Source organism: Neltuma alba, unplaced genomic scaffold (assembly GCF_004799145.2).
Source record: "Neltuma alba isolate B1F8T4 unplaced genomic scaffold, ASM479914v2 tig00004132_pilon, whole genome shotgun sequence".
Lineage (NCBI taxonomy): Eukaryota > Viridiplantae > Streptophyta > Magnoliopsida > Fabales > Fabaceae > Neltuma > Neltuma alba.
In genome coordinates, this window is record NW_021633578.1 from 1 (window position 1) to 20,523 (window position 20,523).

The window sequence follows — 20,523 nt, forward strand, 5'->3', positions numbered from 1 at the left end:
TGATCACAGCCCATGTAAGAGTCACGCATCAAGTACAGGATTTCTTTCCAGCTTCAGAGGGAGCAGCAAAATCCAGTTTTGCTTTTAACTTCCGTTGAAGGGAAACCCTTTTAATCGCAAGCAACAGATGATGCCCAGTATCACCAACAACACCGCCATTCTTACTCCTTGGCTTTGGGATAGCTGGGAGCATCAACAGGTCCTACTTCAGTCCTCCCCTCAAGATCACGACCAAGAGTCACTAGGACTGTCATGTCACATCCTCCCCAGCTCGCACAAAGTCACTTTCGAGTACCTCATATGACATATCGATATCGAGAAAACGTTTGAAAAAAGGTGCAATATCCTTCAGATGTGATCCGGACATCTGCAATAGTTCACACCTCTCTTCGTCCTCCATCTCTACTAAATCAAAACACCGATCCATTTTCTTTGGGTGCTCCAGGCATCTCTTGGCAAGCTCTTTTGTGAAGTGAGGAAGCTGTAGAAGCATGGAATCAGTATTCCACAATCCCTGTGTCACCATCTGACTAACTTCCATAGCAAGGAGAGCCAGGCTCAGCCAACCATTGCTTGAGATCACATCAATCATTGCTTGGAGAAGCCTATTGCGGAAAGAAGCACTTCAGGCTGGTCCAATGCAAGGTTCACACCTGTAAATTTAGGTTGTCAAAAGAAAACCTCTGGTGATTAATTAACCTGCGAACCCCCTCTTCCTTCCCAGGATGTATTGGAATCTGAGCATACTCTGAGGCAGAGGATAAAACCTCCAGGAGACCCTTCATCCTCATCTTAGCTGTCAGAGAGGAAGAAAACCGTTCAATAGTTGTGTAACTGATGTGATAATATGGTGCTGTCATCCCAAGATTGAGGGGAGAAATGTCCATGTCATCCTCAATTGCAACGCATCTGCTCGCTTTCAAGTCACTTAATGTATTTTCCACGAGCTCTGAGAGGTGATCAGAAAGATACCTCTGACTAACTCCTTGTACACTGTAATAGTTGGGATTTTGCGTGAGCCTCCTGTACATAAAATTCCATGTAAGATAATCACAGCACCTTGCTTGTTCTCAATATTCCAGCAACTATTTCAGCATTCAAGTTATCATGCAAGAAGTGATGAAGATGGCTTTCAACAGGAATGCTTCATACAAGAACTTCTTGTAGTACTCCTTTCGAGGTGCATGACACAGGATGACACATTTTCCTGAGTTGTCAATCAGAGGCCTACTGGCATGACCCATCATTTGTAGAAGATCGGTGACAGGGTAATCTGACTATGCATTTTCCTGTCCATCATAGAATTGTGTACCCATCACGACTACCAAATGGCTGATAGTGTCACTCCCCAACACAATGAGCTGCTCAAAAGACAGACCTGAATCCACCCAGCTTCAAATAGCTGCGTTACAACTTCACGATCAATGTTGCTCAAGCCCTCATGCAAGTATACCACTCCTTGTCGTAAAGTGACTTTCAACATTTCATCTTTAATCCCATCAAGGAAAGGTTCAAGCTCTCCTGGAGGCCACAATAAGAAAGGCTTCTCTTCACTGTCTGCATTAGAGTATGTCATCAGATCCGCAGTTGAAAGCCGCACATGCTTCCTCATTGGTACAAAAACAAGAGCAGGTTTCCCATTCCTGGCATGTTGAACAATTGCAGTATAAGTCGGTTTGATCATTGCCTCAGACTCAGCAATATCTATCCCCTGAATGTGTATTTCCAAAGGCGCAGGACGAACACAAGGAGGGAAATTAAAAATACCATGAGATGTAGCTCCAATCCGTTCTCCCAGATCCTTTGCATTTGCAAGAGATGTTGACAAGGCATCAATACGGATCTTGTTTTCAACTTGACTGGCAATATATCTCATCCTGGAGACAATCACCTCCAAAACAGGACCTCCTTGACCCCCAATTAAGTGGAGCTCACCGATTATGAAGAGGCTAATTTGCTGAATATGTTTCTGTTGCTTCCAGCGGCGGGACAAAACATCCCATTTCTCTGGGGTACTGATGTTATGACCTTTCTCAAGAAGTTTCAAGTCAGTTGCTGTTTCTTCTTCCGTCAATTCAACCGCCCTCAAATTAAGACCATCTTTAGATTTCCGTCAATAACTCTGTTGGTGGCGGATACTTTTCAGGCAAGATGAGGTGCCTGAAAGAAACAGGCAAAACAGTTTATGAACCAAGCCATCTATCAGAGACAACAAAAATAAAGTACTGAGGTGGAAGTGGTTCATAAATCGGCATTATGAAGTTGAGAGTGTGGTCCTCATCAGTATACTGTTTCTTTAGCATAAAATACTCATGATGAAGAATATATTCCCTATCGTTATCCTCCACAATCACCCAGAATGGCTCGACATATTCATGAATTCGGTCCTCCCACATAAAATCTGGAGTTATTCTGAGAATGTTTTGGTTTTAGTTTCTAGAAACATTTTTATATATGTTTCTTAAAACAATCAATTAAAAACAAATTATCAAACAAATTTGTTTTTCTATTTTAAAAAAAAAACAAAAAATTGTTGTTAAAACAAAAAAACCAAACAAATCCTTATGTCCGCAGGTTGGACAGAACATCATTTGTGCATGGCCATCGTTTGTGAGTAGTCACTTGCTTTGCTTGGACAGGAGATTTAATAGCCCCTGCCAGTCCCCTCTCTCCGTTGCCCGCAGTTTGAATCATTTTCTTCAACCTCAGCGTCCCATTAGCTAAATTGGCCTATTATTGTTAATAAATGGATAAGACTAACTATATATTTTGTTGAAATGGTGCAAATATTTCCAACTATTTAAAATTTGATATAATTTTTCTTAATTATATTTACACTGTACATACTTATTTTCTATTTAAGAATGCAGGGAATAAATATGTCTATGTGTCTTAATTTTTTAATTTTAAATTTAGCTCCTCATAAATTCTATCTTAGATCCTCCGCACCACTCAGGCCAAAAAACAAAAATCCTCCCCACCACATAAGATTAGCTTAGGTGGGTGGAGAGGAAGTGGTAGAGATTAAGGATAAACTCTCCCAAATCCTCACGTAGACAAAAAAAAAAAGAAAAGAAAGGAAAGAAAATAGGATTCAACATCCCAAGATTTGTTTTTTTTTTGGTTATCAAACATCCCAAGACTATTGAATCATATTTTTAATAATATAAAATTCCTACTCTGCCCATGAATCTGACTTCAAAGCTTAAATCATACACCTCGAAACAGGGATAATATGCATAATTAATTAAGCGTTAAATATTGTTTATAAAAATATTTCTGAGTGAGCTCTAGATATAATAAAAGAATTGTGATATTGTTGGGGAAAATTTGTGATATAATGTAGTATACAATATTTCAAATCAATGTAATATTATTCTTTTTAACAATCAATATTAAGTTATTAACTCAACCGTTAGTGTGGGTCTAAAAGTTTTTTTTATTATTATTATTAATGATTAAAACTCACAGTATCACACTGGTTTTAAAATATTATATTTTATATTATTTTATAATTTTTTGGGTCACCTTTATCACTCCTAAAAAGTCTTTTAAGGTAAAAATACAATTTAATCAATGCTATTTAACTTTGTGCATGCAGCAAAAGAAAATACTACTACCGGTCACAGTAAGACTAATTTTATAGTATAATTTACATTACAAATGAATCTTTCATTTAGAATTGAAAGAGTAATTATCTATGTGGAGTCATGTAAATTAGTAGAAGTAATACTTCAATATGCTCTAATACTTCCATGAATTATATTGAGAAATATTATCAGCCCACGGTGTGTCTTTTATAGGCACAAGCATGAGCGATAATCCTATTTAAGGTATCATTAATACTAGGTGCTTGTTTGGTATCACGATTGAGATTCTTAAAAGTACTTATTTCCTTTATATTTTTAAATCACAATTAAAAACTTTTTTTTTTTGAAAGAATCTTGGCGTTATTCTAAACAGGATGCCTATTCTTGTGAAAATTTGAATACCAGCCCATGATGACGTTCCATCTTTTTTTTGTTGCAAATGATGTACCACTTTTTGGGCCGAACGATGTACCATCTGAAATCTAACATTTCTCAACGAGTTTTGAAACGGCCCTCAAGTATTCAACAAAAAAAGAAAAAAAAAAAAAGAGGTATTGCCAGTTGCCCCCTTACAGACTTACGGGTCGGGTATAGATAGATTTGACTTTTGACCCCCATCCCGGAGGATCGGACTATCCATCTATCGATCATTTCTCTTGGGAGGGAGGACTGAAGAGTGAGGTCTGAGTTTGCAATCTGCATCACCCCGTCGGCCACATCCCCTACCCAAAGTCTGTAAATTCTAAAACGAACAGAGATCATCGAGTAATAGCCTCAAATCGGACACTGGAGACGGTAACCATTTTGAGGAAGAGAGAAGGCGAAACAGAAAATGGGGTTGGGTTTGTTAGCTTCCCGAGCCATGAGACCCGCCTCTAGAATCCTGCATTCTCCGAATTCCAGAAACTTCCTCATCAGAACCATTGTTACGAAACCGGAGCTGCAGAAGCCGGAAGGTGCCGCGGCACAAACTCAACCGGAGCCTCCACCGGTTGATCTCCCTCCGCGGACCCCGGTTGCCGGAGCCAGGGTCCACTTCCCAAATCCTGAGGACGCCATTGAGGTTTTCGTAGATGGGTACCCTGTGAAAATCCCCAAGGGCATGACCGTTCTTCAGGCATGCGAGGTTGCCGGTGTCGACATACCTCGCTTTTGCTATCACAGCCGGCTGTCCATTGCTGGAAATTGCCGTATGTGTCTCGTTGAGGTTGAGAAATCGCCCAAGCCTGTTGCGTCTTGTGCCATGCCTGCTCTTCCTGGTAAGCTATTCTGATATTCGCCCCAATTTTATTTCTATTTTTTGTTTTATTCTAAAAATTATTTAGTCAGAGCTCAAATTTCAACTACTGAAGTTTTTGCCATGGTTATTTTTGATTGCTTCTGTTTTGTCCCTTATCTCGTGTAGTTGTGTGATGTAATTTTGAGTACGATTTTGTTCTCAATCAGAGTAAAATTGCTGTTTTTGGCCACACAAATTTCAAATTATTGTTTATATTCATTTCTCACGAGCATGAAATTTAGTTTTATATGATCAAACTTAGTTTATGCCTTTACAATTTAACGCTCTCTCTGAAATTGAACAATGATTCGTTTATTTTTTTTGGTAGGTTGTAGATATTAATGATACTAGGAAAGCAGCACTAATCCAGCTGCTCTGACCATTTGATTGAATTTTTTCTTTAACTGTTTTGCTGACATTTTTGTTAATTCTACTTCTTATTTGTGCTTTTTCATTTTTAAAAAAGCGAAATAATTTGTGCCTGTTCTCTTCATCATTTATGACTTTATTGTCACACAATGATCTATCTTGTAAATGTGTTATCTATTTCTCGTTATTATAGATGACAAGTTATGTCTTTCTAATAATGGAGAAATTTGGAGATAAAGTTATCAGTCGTTGTATGCTCTGTTTGTCCTTCTGAATCTACTGATAGCTTCTAATATTTTAATTTAGATTTATACCAATATTTTCAATGGGTGTGCACACGCATGCTCCCTTGTTTTGTGCACGCGTTTGGTTTTACTTGGGGATTCCAATAAGTCCTTTTCATTTGATTTTTTGTTTTTAATGTAATCTAATGAGATATTGGTCCAAAGGGATGAAAATTAAGACCAACACACCTGTGGCGAGGAAAGCTCGAGAAGGAGTGATGGAATTTTTATTGATGAATCATCCACTGGATTGCCCAATTTGTGATCAGGGTGGGGAATGTGACCTTCAGGATCAGTCAATGGCATTTGGCTCTGATCGTGGTCGCTTCACTGATGTAAAGAGATCTGTGGTGGATAAAAATCTTGGTCCTTTGGTGAAGACTGTAATGACCAGATGTATTCAGTGTACAAGGTTAGCTGTGTGCAGCACTTCTACCATTAATGTGATTGTTGTCATTTGCAAAACTTTATATCTTTTCCTGTATTTTGAGTATGAAATTAATTATAGCTTCGATTTTTTTAAAAAATGTTGTTTGGGTTTTTTCTTACGAGTTAAGTAATAGTGAAATTCGTCTTGTTGCCTTAGAATGGTCCGGTAAGAATTAATAATCTCAGTTTGAGTTGTTAATCCCACTTTCAAATGAATAAGTGTTCATTATGATTGTGACAAAGCAGATTTGCCAATTCAATTTGCATTTCATCAAAGTTTGCTGGAATTGAGATCATAATGATGTACCTGTTCTATATATGTGAAGTCCTGAGGTGCAGCTCTCCATGTTCTGTATAGGTTTATATCATTGTATTGATGGAGATAAAAATGACATTGAAATTTTATTTCATTTGTCTGTTTTTAATTCAGGCCCTTTTGCTTATAATTTAATAGCTTCCTCCTTATTTTTGAAGTAATTTTTTCCTTGGTTATCTAGTATTAGGCCCTGTTTGCTATCATGATTGAAATAACTTATAAGCATATTTCACGTATGCTTGAGACAAAACTAATCTTATATACTTACCTCATATTCTATAAATCATGATTGAAAAGCTGCGTATAAGTTATTCCTAATTGGTCCTTAACTTTTTTATGGGTTTCTTCCATTTTATGTTTGGCTGATTCTAATTTAATTTGACGTTTGGGTCTGACCTTCTACAGTTTAAAACGTTGGCATTTGTTTGAAATCTAATTGTTAGCATCTGAGAAACAATTTTTTTCTTGTATCTTGAATGTCAAATGTGTAATATAATTGAGTGTCTCTTCGGACCAACAGGTGTGTTAGGTTTGCAACAGAGGTTGCAGGGGTTCAGGATCTTGGCATGTTAGGTCGTGGCAGTGGAGAGGAGATTGGAACATATGTTGAAAAGCTTATGACGAGTGAACTTTCTGGTAATGTGATAGATATCTGTCCTGTGGGAGCTCTTACCTCAAAACCTTTTGCATTTAAAGCTCGGAATTGGGAGTTAAAGGGAACAGAGACAATTGATGTTACGGATGCTGTTGGGTCTAATATTCGAATTGATAGCAGAGGACCCGAAGTCATGCGAATTGTTCCTCGTCTAAATGAGGTTAGATTCTGGTAGAAAATCGTGTGGATGTTCATTGCAATGAATGATGTCTATAAGATCTTTTTTGCTCTCAAGGAAGTCATGCAAACGGTTGCATTATGATATTGCTGCTTTTGATGGTTTATGCGTGATGACTTCTCACTTTTGATGGCAACCTGTAAACTCAGTAGGAAGAGGTTAGATATGGATGAAGGAGAATTACAATTATAATTACTCTCTGACAGTGGGCTGTAGCAGCATCTCTGTTGATTATAGTCAAACTGTAGGGACTAGGGATAACAAATTGCACATTTGTTTTTCATCGCCAAATTAATCAAAGATGATGAAATTTAAATTTAAACCCTGTAAATCGAGTCTGGAAATGGACCAGCAATAGAACTTGATGGGATTATAATTAACACAAATTTAATTAAAGCAATATCGTGTATCTGCTATGGTTGTTACATTTTATAATTTTGAATAACTAGTGAGCAGCCTCAAGAATGTTAGTCCGTTGGGTTCAAGGTCTGGGGTTGAGCTTATAACATATAGTTAATATTTGTTGCTATCTGGAAAACCTTAGGGCTGTTTTTATTTGCTATTATTTGGTGCGAAGGTGGGGATGTTTGTTTCTGCCCACAGTTTGAGTAAAAGGTTGCGGTGCTTATCAATGCAGGACATAAATGAAGAATGGATTTCAGACAAGACTCGCTTTTGTTATGATGGTTTGAAGAGACAGAGGTTAAATGATCCCATGATTCGTGGACCTGATGGGCGCTTTAAGGCTGTCAGCTGGCGTGATGCCCTTGCTGTGGTTGCAGAAATTGCCCAGCAAATTAGACCAGAGGAAATTGTTGGAATAGCAGGTCGACTTTCTGATGCTGAATCAATGATGGCACTAAAAGATCTCATTAACAGGATGGGATCTGATAATGTATGGTGTGAAGGAATTGGTGTAGATACTAATGCTGATTTGCGATCCGGGTATCTTATGAATACTGGCATTGCTGGTCTTGAGAAAGCAGATGTTTTCCTGTTGGTTGGTACCCAGGTACATTTCTGTCCGTTAATTGTAATTTTTAATCTCCCTTGATACTCAAAACATTTTGAATTGTGTTGCTTCTGGTGTCAATTATGTTTTCTTATCTTGTATGGATTCACTGTTGAATTTGTAGCCACGGGTAGAAGCTGCTATGGTTAATGCCAGAATACGAAAGACTGTCAAAGCAACACAAGCCAAGGTTGGCTACATTGGGCCTCCCACTGATTTCAATTATGATCACAAACATCTTGGTACTGGACCTCAAACACTCATTGAGATTGCTGAGGGCCGTCACCCATTTTCCAAGACTCTCTCAAATGCCAAAAACCCCTGTATCGTTGTTGGTGGTGGGGTTTTTGAGAGGAAGGACAAGGATGCAGTTTTCGCTGCTGTTGAAGCTATTGCTAAAAATGGAAATGTTGTCAGGCCTGATTGGAATGGCCTTAATGTGTTGCTTCTCCATGCTGCTCAGGCTGCTGCACTTGACCTTGGACTTGTTCCCCGGTCTGAAAAATGCCTCGAGTCTGCTAAATTTGTCTACTTGATGGGTGCTGATGATGTGAACTTGGAGCAGATCCCTAAAGATGCTTTTGTTGTGTATCAAGGTCACCATGGAGACAAAGGTGTCTATCGTGCTAATGTTATCTTGCCGGCATCGGCATTCAGTGAGAAGGAAGGTACATATGAAAACACTGAAGGATGCGTTCAACAAACGTTGCCTGCAGTTCCAACAGTTGGTGATGCCAGGGATGATTGGAAGATAATTCGGGCCATGTCTGAGGTTGCTGGACTACGGTTGCCTTATGATTCGATTAGTGCCATCCGTGCCCGAATCAAGACCGTTGCACCAAATCTTGTGCACATGGATGAGAGAGAACCGGCTGCATTTTCATCTTTGCCTAAACCCGATGTTGCTGAGAAAGTCAGTGCGACACCATTCGGGATTGCTGTTGAGAATTTCTATATGACTGATTCAATAACCCGGGCATCAAAGATAATGGCGCAATGCAGTGCTATGCTATTGAAGAAGTGAAGTTTAGATATTGTTTTTGTCCAAATGAAAATGCGCATTTATGATTTTTCGTTTCCATGTCATGTAAGCCACTGGTTGGCCAAAACTTCTAGGATGTTGGAAGTACCTAATAAAATTATTTTAGGCTTTTGTCCTACCATGCAATGTAAGAGCGCCACTTTGTAAAACTCTTTTGTGTACATTTGGGTTTTTGTCCAGCTGATTGTGAAAACTTACTCCAACCTCACCGATAGGTTTTTTCCCCGTAAGTGCTATATGTGAGAGTGATGGAAGTTGAATGCGATTTTAGAGTCCCCCTCAAATTGTGAGTGGCGAAGGACTCAAGTATATATAGTGAACTTGGACCAAAATATTCGAGGGGTTACTTGTGTTTTTAATTTAACCAATCTTAACAGCGACTGACGCAAGTTTCCAAGCATTCATTGAACTATAAGGATTCTGCAAAGAGAGCGCATCAAACAAATGGGTGGGGGAATATTGTTTGGCAACACAACCCCAGTCGAGATGCTAAAATAAAAGCAACCTTTGTGTGCGAAGAGAAAAGGGAAGATTTTCGGACCATACAATTTTGACATGAATAGATGTATTCCTGCACCTTTGACCATAACAAGATGATCTTATTTCTGATGCAACCATACAATTTTGACATGATTTTTTGACCATACAATTTTGACACGAATAGATGTATTCCTGCACCTTTGACCATAAAAAGATGATCTTATTTTGATACAACCATACACACGAAATCTTGGCAGAAACTGGGAATAGAGTACAATCCATAACTGATTGAGAGTAACAAGAAATTACTTCTGCACCTTCGAATAAGAAGCGATGCCTGTTTGAAGATATGCACTTTCCCAATTCCTTCCATCAGCATGCTTGATTTCAACACTCTTCAGTGTGCCAGGATCAACACACTTGAATGTAATAGCAACTCCATCTGGGTTTGAGCGTGGGTAATAGAATGAGGTTATACCACAGACCTTGCAGAATGTATGCTTAGCAGTGTGAGTGCCAAAGGTGTAAGTTGTGATAAACTTCTCTGAATCTCCCAAAAGTTCAAATCTTTCGGCCGGCACAATGAAGTGTGTATTCCCTCTCATGTAGCAGTCTGAACAATTACATTCCCAAGCCACAACACTAGAGGAAGCTACTACTTTCCACCTCACACTCTTGCAATGGCACCCTCCAATATGCACCACGGTCTTTGAATCAGAATCCATCTCAGCTTTCTAAATTTTTTAGCTCAGAAATGCAATTTTGGCTCCGGCAGATGTATATGTTGGCAGAAACCTGTTAGCCACAATTTATCACGCTTCAAAAACAGAACATGATTGAGCTATGAATCATTTAGTACGTCATTATCTTCATCCCAGTGCATGGGTTAGTACATCATTAGTGTCATCAGCTATACCAGAAGGTATGAGATAATACTACTCTGGAAGGTATTTAATTCTAGTGAGAAGCTATGGAGATCTCGTAAAATTACAGTTTGTTAAATGGCATCTGGATAACTTTAGAGTTCAGCGACAAAAAAATTCTGCTCAACGAAAATCTTGAAGGCTACTGAACCCACTAGACAGGGACACTTAACAAAAGCGTTTATATTTCCAGCAAAACAGAGCTAAAACAGTTTAATTGTAGGGGTGATGATGGGTTGGAACTTGTAAGCTGTAAGCTCATCAACATCTATAGTTATTTTCATCGAAGATCTAAGCTACGATTGTACAAGTACGATAAAAATGAGTCAAGGATTTATGACCCTCCTGCACAAAAAACTTGCTGTACATATATTAATGGCCCTTCACAATTGAAGACGGAGAAGCAAGGCAGAGACGTTGCCCTCAGATGTTCGCCTGCTGGGTCGCTATAAAAGCTTTTATAGTCGTAACTTCACTTGACAAAGCCTTCTTCGCTTTGTCTTCCTAAAGAGTTTTTTATTATTAATATCGAATGAATATCTGAAGTTCCTGAATAAAACAAACATTCATGTAACATAGTCATGTTTCCCATCTGATATTCCAGTGATCCAGTCAAGAGATGACCACGAGCTCGCTCTTTTCTCAAATGATTTTTCTTTTCATCAATTGACTATGAATTGTGATAGAATTATGTAATTGATTGTGTTGACCAATAAATTCTCTTTCTTTCCTACAATTCTATCCTTCCTCCAGACCAAGGCCCACCATTGATGTTCCAGAATCCAGTTGGGGACGCGAGAGCTTAAAATCCATCTATCTATTGGGTGGTGTTTGGTTGGGTTTCTTTTTAGGGGAGGTAGGGGGAAGGAAGGGGAGGTGGGAAGAAAGTACGTTTGGTTGAAAAAATTAAAAAGAAGGGAAGGAAAAATTGTGTCTTTATCTATGTCCCAATCCTACTTTCTCTCCATTCAAATTTGGAGTTTTTTTTGAAAGAAGAAGAAACTATTTTCCTATCACGACAAAATTGGCCATAACAAGTTTTGCATATTCCACCGTTGTCCTTCGATCTTTAAAACTTTTTTCCCATTCATTCTCTTCAGCCACTCCTCCCTGTCACCCTGTGTGACATGGTCGTGCTTCGTGGCAGCTCGCGGCGCTAACAATTTCTATTTTCATACCTCAATTTCTCTTAATTCTCATCCGTAAATTCAAAAGCAAACGATGTGGGAAATTAGACAAAATTATATTACGAACTAATGGCTGGGGATATGAGAAATATTCAGATCCATACTGGGGTTCGTCAGTTTCAAGGATGGTGCTGATGTGGTTACGTTTAGGTGTTTTGTTTTATTTGTTTTGGACTTTTATACTGGTTTAATTTTACTTAATCAAGTTTCCTTTGGTGGCCAAAAATTAAAAAAAAAAAAAAGCATTAAAACATGCTATAATTCCTCAGTGCGATTCAATAGGGGATTGATATAGTTAAAATTTGTGCAGCGAACTACTAAGTTTATCATTAAATTATTGATAAGTAAAAAATATCACACTATTTAAGATTAGTGAATAATCCTTGATCCATTTATCATCGTGTTTTTAGTTAATAAAGATGTCATTTTTTTGGCCAACGATGTCAATTTTTACTCCCATATGGATATTATATTTATATTTATTCGACTTTAATAATTACTAAATTGTGATCTTATAGATTAAATGTCATTTATAATTATATTTTGTTAAACATACAAATTTTGAACCAAATAAAATAATGACAAAGAACCAACAAAATAATATTAAAACTTTTTTCTTTCTTTTTCTCCATTAAAATTCCTTCTATTCATTTTTTCTTTTCTTTTTGCTTAGTAAAATATCTCCCTTCCCTTTTCTTTCTATTAAAATCCCTCCCATCCCTTTCTATTTTCTTCTCCTCTTTGTTAAAATCCCTTCCTTCCTTTTCCTTCTATTGAACCAAACACAGTCTTAATTGTTTGTAGTTATTATTATTAGTTATATAATAGGAGGGACACTGGTAGGTTGGCTTCTTGACATCTGGCCAAGTACTGGGGTGTCCACGTTTCATGTATCGCTACTCGCGGCGCGTCCATCCATGCCCGAATCAAGACCATTGCACCAGATCTTGTGCACATGGATGAGAGAGAACCGGCTGCATTTTCATCTTTGCTAAACCCGATGTCGCTGAGAAAGTCAGTGCGACGCCATTCGGGATTGCTGTTGAGAAGTTCTATATGACTGATTCAATAACCCGGGCATCAAAGATAATGGCACAATACAGTGCTATGCTATTGAAGAAGTGAAGTTTAGATATTGTCTTTGTCCAAATGGAAATAAGCATATTTATGTTTTTTTGCGTCCATGTCATGTAAGACACTGGTTGGCCAAAGCTTCTTGGATGTTGGAAGCACCTAATAAAATTATTTTAGGCTTTTGTCCTACTATGCAATGTAAGAGCACCGCTTTGTAAAACTCGTGTATATTTGGGTTCTTGTCCAACTGATTGTGAAAGCTTGCTCCAACCTCACCGATAGGTTTTTGCCCCGTAAGTGCTATATGTGAGAGTGATGGAAGTTGCATGCCATTTTAGAGTCCCACTCAAATTGTGAGTGCCAGGCGAAGGACTCAAGTATATATAGTGAACTTGGACCAACAAATTCGAGAGGTTACTTATTTTTTTAATTTAACCAATCTTAACAGTGACAGAGGCAAGTTTCCAACCATTGGTTGAACTATAAGGATTCTGCAAAGAGAGCGCAACAAACAAACCGATGGGGGAATACTGTTTGACAACACAATCCCAGTCGAGATGCTAAAATAAAGGTAACCTTTGTGTACGAAGGGAAAAGGGGAACAATTTTGACATGAATAGATGTGTATCCCTGCATCTTTGACCATAAAAAGATGATCTTATTTTTGATACAACCATACACACGAAATCTTGACAGTAACTGGGAATAGACTACAATCCATAACTGATAAGAGAGTAACAAGAAGTTACCTCTGCACCTTTGAACAAGAAGAGATACCTGTTCGACTATATGAGCTTTCCCAATTCCTTCCATCAAAATGCTTGATTTCAACATTCTTCAGTGTGCCAGGGTCAACACACTTGAATGTAACAGCAACTCCATCTGGGTTTGAGCGTGGGTGAAAGAATGAGGTTATACCACAGACCTTGCAGAATGTATGCTTAGCAGTGTGAGTGCCAAAGGTGTAAGTTGTGATAAACTTCTCTGAATCTCCCAAAAGCTCAAATTTTTCGGCCGGCACAACGAAGTTTGTATTCCCTCTCATGGAGCAGTCTGAACAATTACATTCCCAAGCCACAACACTAGAGGAAGCTACTGCTTTCCACCTCACACTCTTGCAATGGCACCCTCCAGTATGCACCACTGTCTCTGAATCAGAATCCATCTCAGCTTTCTAAATTTTTTAGATCAGAAATGCAATTTTGGCTCCTGCAGATGTATATGCTGGCAGAAATCTGTTAGCTACGATTTATCAGGCTTCGAAAACAGAACATGATTGAACTATGAACCAAATCAGGCGTCAAAAACAGAACATGATTGAACTATGAATCATTTAGTACATCATTATCTTCATCCCAGTGCATGGGTTAGATACTTAGTGTCATCAGCTATACCAGAAGGTATGAGATAATACTACTCTGGAAGTTATTTAATTCTAGTGAGAAGCTATGGAGATCTCGTAAAATAACAGTTTGTTAAATGGCATCTAGATAACTTTAGAGTCCAGCAACAAAAAGATTCTGGTCGACGAAAATCTTGAAGGCTACTGAACCCACTAGACAGGGACACTTAACAAAAGCGTTTATATTTCCAGCAAAACAGAGCTAATACAGTTAATTTTAGGGGCGATGATGGGTTGGAACTCGTAAGCTGTAAGCTCATCAACATCTATAGTTATTTTCATCGAAGATCTAAGCTACGATTGTATAAGTACGATAAAATTAGTCCAGGATTTATGATCTTCCTACACAAAGAACTTACTGTACATATATTAATGGCCCTTCACAATTGAAGACGGAGAAGCAAGGCAGAGACGTTGCCCTCGGATGGTCGCCCGCTGGGTCGCTATAAAAGCTTTTATAGTCATAATTTCACTTGACAAAGCCTTCTTCGCTTTGTCTTCCTAAAGAGTTTTTTATTATTAATATCGAATGAATATCTGAAGTTCCTGAATAAAGCAAACATTCATGTAACATAGTCATGTTTCCAATCTGATATTCCAGCGATCCAGTCAAGAGATGACCACGAACTCGCTCTTTTTGCAAATGATTTTTCTATTCATCAACTGACCATGAATTGTGACAGAATTATGTGATTGATTGTGTTAATAAATTCGTTCTCTTTCCTACAATTTTATCCTTCCTCCAAACCAAGGCCCCCATTGATGTTCTAGAATCCAGTTGGGAACACCAGGTAGCTCATATAAAACTTCTCTTGGCTTTTATTTTGCTTTTGAATACAAGATCTTAATCTATTTTGTCTTTTATATTTATATTTTTTTAAGATAATTTTTTTAATAATGATAGTTCTAGCCAATACACTTGATTAATAAAAATATTTTTTAAAAAATCCATTTATTACAAATGACTAACTTAACTTTTTTTTTTAATCTATTTAAATTAGTCAACTGATTCTTATATTTAGAACTGAAGGTAGTATCTATCTATTCACTCAAAAAAAAAAAATCACCCACTAAAATCTATCTATCTATTAGTTATTAGTTCGATACTAATTATAACCAATCTTAACAGCGACAGAGGCAAGTTTGCAACCATACATTGAACTGTAAGGATTCTGCACAGAGAGCGCATCAAACAAACGGGTGGGGGAATATTGTTTGACAACACAATCCCAGTCGAGGTGCTAAAATAAAGGTGACCTCTGTGTACGAGGGGAAAAGGGGAACAATTTTGACATGAATAGATGTATCCCTCCATCTTTGACCATGAAAAGATGATCTTATTTTTGATACACACGAAATCTTGGCAGTAACTGGGAATAGAGTACAATCCCTAACTGATTGAGAGTAACAAGAAGTTACTTCTGCACCTTTGAACAAGAAGAGATACCTGTTCGACGATATGAGCTTTCCCAATTCCTTCCATCAAAATGCTTGATTTCAACATTCTTCAGTGTGCCAGGGTCAACACACTTGAATGTAACAGCAACTCCATCTGGGTTTGAGCGTGGGTAATAGAATGAGGTTATACCACAGACCCTGCAGAATGTATGCTTAGCTGTGTGAGTGCCAAAAGTGTAAGTTGTGATAAACTTCTCTGAATCTCCCAAAAGCTCAAATTTTTCGGCCGGCACAACGAAGTTTGTATTCCCTCTCATGGAGCAGTCTGAACAATTACATTCCCAAGCCACAACACTAGAGGAAGCTACTGCTTTCCACCTCACACTCTTGCAATGGCACCCTCCAGTATGCACCACTGTCTCTGAATCAGAATCCATCTCAGCTTTCTAAATTTTTTAGATCAGAAATGCAATTTTGGCTCCTGCAGATGTATATGCTGGCAGAAATCTGTTAGCTACGATTTATCAGGCTTCGAAAACAGAACATGATTGAACTATGAATCACTTGGTACATCATTATCTTCATCCCAGTACATGGGTTAGATATTTAGTGTCGCCAGCGATACCAGAAGGTATCAGATAATACTACTCTAGAAGTTGTGGGAAGCTATGAAGATCTCGTAAAATAACAGTTTGTTAAATGGCATCTAGATTCAGCGACAAGATTCTGCTCAACGAAAATCTTGAAGGCTACTGAACCCACTAGACAGGGACATTTAACAAAAGCGTTTATGTTTCAAGCAAAACAGAGCTAACACAGTTAATTGTAGAGGCGATGATGGGTTGGAACTCGTAAGCTGTAAACTCGTCAACATCTATAATTATTTTCATCGAAAATCTAAACTACGATTGTATGAAGTACGATAAAAATTAGTCAAGGATTTATACCCTTCCTACACAAAGAACTTGCTGTACATATATTAACGGTCCTTCACAGTTGAAGAGGGGGAAGCAAGGCAGAGACGATGCCCTCAGATGTTCGCCTCCTGGGTCGCTACCCTAGAAGCTTTTATCGTCATAATTTCGCTTGACAAAGCCTTCTTCGCTTTGTCTTCCTAAAGAGTTTTTTATTATTAATATCGAATGAATGAAGCAAACATTCATGTACCGTACAGTGTCATGTTTCCCATTTGACATTCCAGTGAAAGAGGTAACTACGAACTTGCTCTTTTCTCAAATGACTAGATTCTTTTTCTTTCCTACGATTTTATCCTTCTTCCAGGCTAAGGGCCAACATTGATGTTCCAGATGGGGACGTCGGTGATTAAAATTTAGATAGAAGATATGAAAGCAATTAGGTTAAAAACATCCAGTTCGGATTAAATTTGATGTAGTTTATGCTTCAAACTCAATTAAACCAGTCTTAAGAATTCCTATAAAAATTAAATCAGTCAACAAGACTATGAAACCAAACGAAATAAGTCCAACAAGCCACTCTTTTTGGAGGGTCCAGGGGTGTGGATTTTTTTCCCCAGTTGTTGTGATGTGATAAGGTCATTAATAAAACTACACAGCAACCTAAAAATAATTTGAGCTTTGACGTAGACATGAAATTAATACACTGGAGAGTGGATAATATGTAACAGGATCAGATTCCAGTGAGTACTATCTTGGATGGACATGGCAATTTTCATTTCATGATTATTAATAAATTGAACTAAAAACTTAATTATTGTCACACATGGAACAGGGGAGTGAAATGAACATTAAACTCCCTCAAACTGTTGGTACTTAATAGCTAGAAACTAGACATGACTAAATCACAAAGCCGCTCCTCAGAAATCAAAGAAACACACCAGGTTTTCCCTGGTCTCATGGTTTCCACAGAATGGTTGTCTCAGCAATCATTGATGTCACCACATATGGGTCCATGTTGGAAGCTGGCCTCCTGTCCTCAAAATACCCTTTTCCTTCTTTCTCTGTGTCCCTTCCAACTCTTATTGAAGCACCACGGTTTGCAACACCCTGCCCAGAAATTCCCAAGGTAACATCCTTCTTATTATTATAATATGATTCTTTAAAAAGCAGTACGCTGATGATAAGGTCATATTTTGTTGCTTACCCATTTGAAGGTGTTGATGTCAGCAGTTTCATGTTTCCCTGTCAAACGACGTTCGTTGCCTTCTCCATAGGCTGAGATGTGCTCCTTGTGCCTCTTCCCCAACTTCTCAATTGCTTTCTTGATCACTTCATAGCCTCCTTTTTCCCTCATGGACTTGGTGCTGCACAAGTGCCCTTGTTAACCATCAAAGCTAACAGTAAATCAAGAAAATCAATTCACCCTCTATATTAGTAACAAGATTCACCTGTAGTTTGTGTGAGCACCAGCTCCATTCCAATCACCCTGGTTTTGTAAGAAACCAAACATCAGATTAAAGTTCAATAACAATTTCTTGAACGTAGCATATGTCAAGGAGAGTATTGTTGAACCTGAATTGGCTTGGGGTCAAAGGAAACAACCACCCCGGCAATCTCAGTGATCCTCTGCAGAACACAAAATAGAGACGTTAGTTTCTGCATTCAATGCACAAGACAGTAAGTAAAAAATTAAAAAAAGAAAAAAAGAAAACAGAAATTGATGATGAGGGTAGTCATGTGTCACCTCCAAAATGTAACGAGCAACCCACAACTCGTCACCAGCAGAGATACCAACCGAAGGACCTACTTGGAATTCCCACTACATTATATGAAAAGATTAACTGATTAACAATGGCGAAAAGAGCAGACTTTTGAATGGTGTTAAAAGTTTGAAAATTACTTGGCCAGGCATCACTTCTCCATTGATTCCACTGATGTTGATGCCAGCATAAAGGCAAGCTTTGTAATGTGAGTTAACAATATCTCGCCCAAAAGCCTTATCAGCACCAGTTCCACAATAGTATGGTCCCTGATGGAAGTAAAATTGGTAATAATCTAAATACTCTAATCCCAAAAGATTATCAGCCAAAAGAAGAAGACGGAAAAGCTAGTTTGTGAGAGTCAGGTGGAAGACAGGAAATTTGAAGAGAGAAAAATTTCACCTGAGGTCCAGGATAGCCACCAAGAGGCCAGCCAAGAGGCCACTGGATATGTTTCTGGAGCAGGGTGTATTCCTGCTCAATTCCATACCTGTTTTAAGATTATTCAAAGCAAGGCATTAAACCAAAGGAATAAGAAACCTTTAGGGAAAATCTCTCTTCGGATAGAGAACTAAGTAACATATAATACCAAGGTTCTTCAGCAACAACTTCGGGATGACTGAATATTTTTGCAGCTGCACATCTTTTGTTTGTGGGAATTGGTTCTCCAGCAGGAGTGTAAGCATCACACATGACCTAATGCCAATTACGAAAGAAAAGGTCAAAATGAGAACTACACCATGAAAAAAGTTTTCAATGGTGAAAACTTGCCAAGGCAAAGTTCAAAAGGAAGATAGAAAGAAAACCCACCAAGATATTGCTACCCCTTCTGAATGGATCCCTAAAAATAGCTTGTGGGCTGTTGCCAAAATTTTAAACAAAGATATTATTAATGTACTGAGGTAAGAGAAGAAACATTTCCAGTGAGGGGCCAAAGCTTACTATAAGATCACTTCACTATCTTCTCCGGGAGCTTGGCCTGTGCTGGAACCATCGTAGTTCCACTTGGGCAACTTTGAAGGGTCCTTGACTGGCCCTGAGAGGGTCTGTATTTCATATTTACACAAGTATACAGTCAAATAAAACAACTGAAATTTCTTTTCTTTTCTTTTTTTTTTTTTGAGTTAACGAATAAATGGATAGGTAAATTACCCTTGCTTTGCTCCTCATGTCCATGCCAGATCCACCGATCCTATCATATTAGAAAGAGAACTGAATCAAACAATACAAAAAAGAGAGGGAAAAAAAGAGTTTGATGAGCACAGAAGTTAGATGAGAATCAGGGCAAGGATTTAACGTCATTTTGACATCAGAACACGCATTAATTGAGGCTACAGTTATTCCAAGGAACAAAAGAGCAAACAGTTAATAAAAATCCTGTTAAAAGGTCATTCCTTTTAAACGGAATAAAAAGTCTTCGTCGCGAAGTATTACCAAAACCAAGCATGATTCACAAAACACAGAGTCAAACCAGTGAGAACTTTGTTCGATGCACACCGAAAAACAGAACAAAACAGCTTAGTAAGCACCAGGGAAACTCTAAAATGAAAATGTTTTCTTCTTTGATTTTTTTCGCTTCTCAGATGATGAAAACAACAACACAATCCCTATGAAGTTCATAATCCATAAAAGCACAGTGGCGGGAAGGTGTATGCAACCGCAAGACCGACGAAGACGAGCGTCACAGAGAGTGAACGATCAAGCAAGAGAGAAATAATGAGACAGAGAAAATCGAACCCATTAAGAGAGTAATAACAGAGAGCATATCTAGGCACATTAATTCATGCGCAAACGAAGAAAGAGAGTTAAGCTGCGCTTGTTTGGACGTGGAGAAAACAGAGTAAGCGAGTGTGCGAGAAAAGAGACACTGACCATATGTACTCGGCGATGACCTTCTCAGTGGTGTCGGAGAGATTGAGGTTGATCAAATCCGAGAGCAGCGACATTTCCAGAACAAAAACACACAAGCTTGAAGCAGAGAGATTTTCTGTGCTCTGTGATACGTGAGTAGGGGCAATGGCTGCTGCCGCGCAGGTTTTATAGTGCGAGAAATTAAATTAAATTTTTTTTATTAAATAAGAAAATAAAGAATCATCTTCTTTTACGGCCGAATCTAAAGAGTTAAATTAAAAGTTTTTGGCAAAAACAAAAAAATCAAAGTTAAAGAATTAAAGAATACGTATTAAACAAAGTGAGGAAATCATCACTACCTACGCGGATGGATATAC

The 20,523-nt window shown here is 38.2% G+C and overlaps 3 protein-coding genes and 3 pseudogenes across 4 annotated transcripts; 1 reads left to right on the plus strand and 5 right to left on the minus strand.

Moving 5' to 3' along the window:
• Positions 1 to 7: 7 nt before the first annotated feature.
• Positions 8 to 2,396, minus strand: LOC114743789 (DExH-box ATP-dependent RNA helicase DExH13-like; annotated as a pseudogene).
• A 2,026-nt stretch (positions 2,397 to 4,422) lies between these two features.
• LOC114743792 (NADH dehydrogenase [ubiquinone] iron-sulfur protein 1, mitochondrial) lies at positions 4,423 to 9,357 on the plus strand. The gene is made up of 5 exons (XM_028932006.1): positions 4,423 to 4,849; positions 5,688 to 5,934; positions 6,788 to 7,082; positions 7,738 to 8,112; positions 8,237 to 9,357. The coding sequence occupies exons 1-5, from the start codon at positions 4,423 to 4,425 to the stop codon at positions 9,134 to 9,136; spliced, it is 2,244 nt and encodes a 747-aa protein (XP_028787839.1). The 3' UTR covers positions 9,137 to 9,357.
• Positions 9,358 to 9,664: 307 nt separating this feature from the next.
• LOC114743797 (centromere protein V-like) lies at positions 9,665 to 11,048 on the minus strand. 2 transcript variants are annotated; one of them, XR_003740027.1, is made up of 2 exons: positions 9,833 to 11,048; positions 9,665 to 9,731 (listed from the first exon to the last, which is right to left on the minus strand). XR_003740027.1 is itself a non-coding variant. In XM_028932008.1 (2 exons), the coding sequence occupies exon 2, from the start codon at positions 10,357 to 10,359 to the stop codon at positions 9,940 to 9,942; it is 420 nt and encodes a 139-aa protein (XP_028787841.1). In that variant the 5' UTR covers positions 10,360 to 10,400; positions 10,900 to 11,048; the 3' UTR covers positions 9,796 to 9,939. The 2 variants fall into 2 exon arrangements, 1 of the variants encoding a protein (XP_028787841.1); XM_028932008.1 differs by lacking the exon at positions 9,665 to 9,731 and having other exon boundaries at positions 9,796 to 10,400; positions 10,900 to 11,048.
• A 2,307-nt stretch (positions 11,049 to 13,355) lies between these two features.
• Positions 13,356 to 17,103, minus strand: LOC114743796 (centromere protein V pseudogene; annotated as a pseudogene).
• On the minus strand, positions 13,456 to 14,690 carry LOC114743794 (centromere protein V pseudogene; annotated as a pseudogene).
• A 147-nt stretch (positions 17,104 to 17,250) lies between the features above and the next one.
• Positions 17,251 to 20,297, minus strand: LOC114743793 (glutamine synthetase cytosolic isozyme 2). The gene is made up of 12 exons (XM_028932007.1): positions 20,168 to 20,297; positions 19,448 to 19,487; positions 19,238 to 19,341; positions 19,106 to 19,154; positions 18,885 to 18,991; positions 18,698 to 18,785; positions 18,436 to 18,564; positions 18,280 to 18,354; positions 18,108 to 18,161; positions 17,984 to 18,021; positions 17,740 to 17,899; positions 17,251 to 17,642 (listed from the first exon to the last, which is right to left on the minus strand). Exons 1-12 carry the CDS (start codon positions 20,239 to 20,241, stop codon positions 17,490 to 17,492), a joined length of 1,071 nt encoding a protein of 356 aa, XP_028787840.1. The 5' UTR covers positions 20,242 to 20,297; the 3' UTR covers positions 17,251 to 17,489.
• Positions 20,298 to 20,523: the final 226 nt, after the last annotated feature.

Bases quoted from the DNA above. Each gene is read 5' to 3' on its own strand.
- LOC114743797 (XM_028932008.1), bottom strand. From the start codon at position 10,359: ATGGATTCTGATTCAAAGACCGTGGTGCATATTGGAGGGTGCCATTGC.
- LOC114743793 (XM_028932007.1), bottom strand. From the start codon at position 20,241: ATGTCGCTGCTCTCGGATTTGATCAACCTCAATCTCTCCGACACCACT. The intron at 18,786-18,884 runs GTATTATATGTT...ATCTTAAAACAG, and splicing joins GTTGTTGCTGAAGAACCTTG to GTATGGAATTGAGCAGGAAT. The intron at 18,355-18,435 runs GTAATTTTCAAA...CATATAATGTAG, and splicing joins GAGAAGTGATGCCTGGCCAA to TGGGAATTCCAAGTAGGTCC.
- LOC114743792 (XM_028932006.1), top strand. From the start codon at position 4,423: ATGGGGTTGGGTTTGTTAGCTTCCCGAGCCATGAGACCCGCCTCTAGA. The intron at 5,935-6,787 runs GTTAGCTGTGTG...TCGGACCAACAG, and splicing joins AGATGTATTCAGTGTACAAG to GTGTGTTAGGTTTGCAACAG. The intron at 7,083-7,737 runs GTTAGATTCTGG...TTATCAATGCAG, and splicing joins TTGTTCCTCGTCTAAATGAG to GACATAAATGAAGAATGGAT.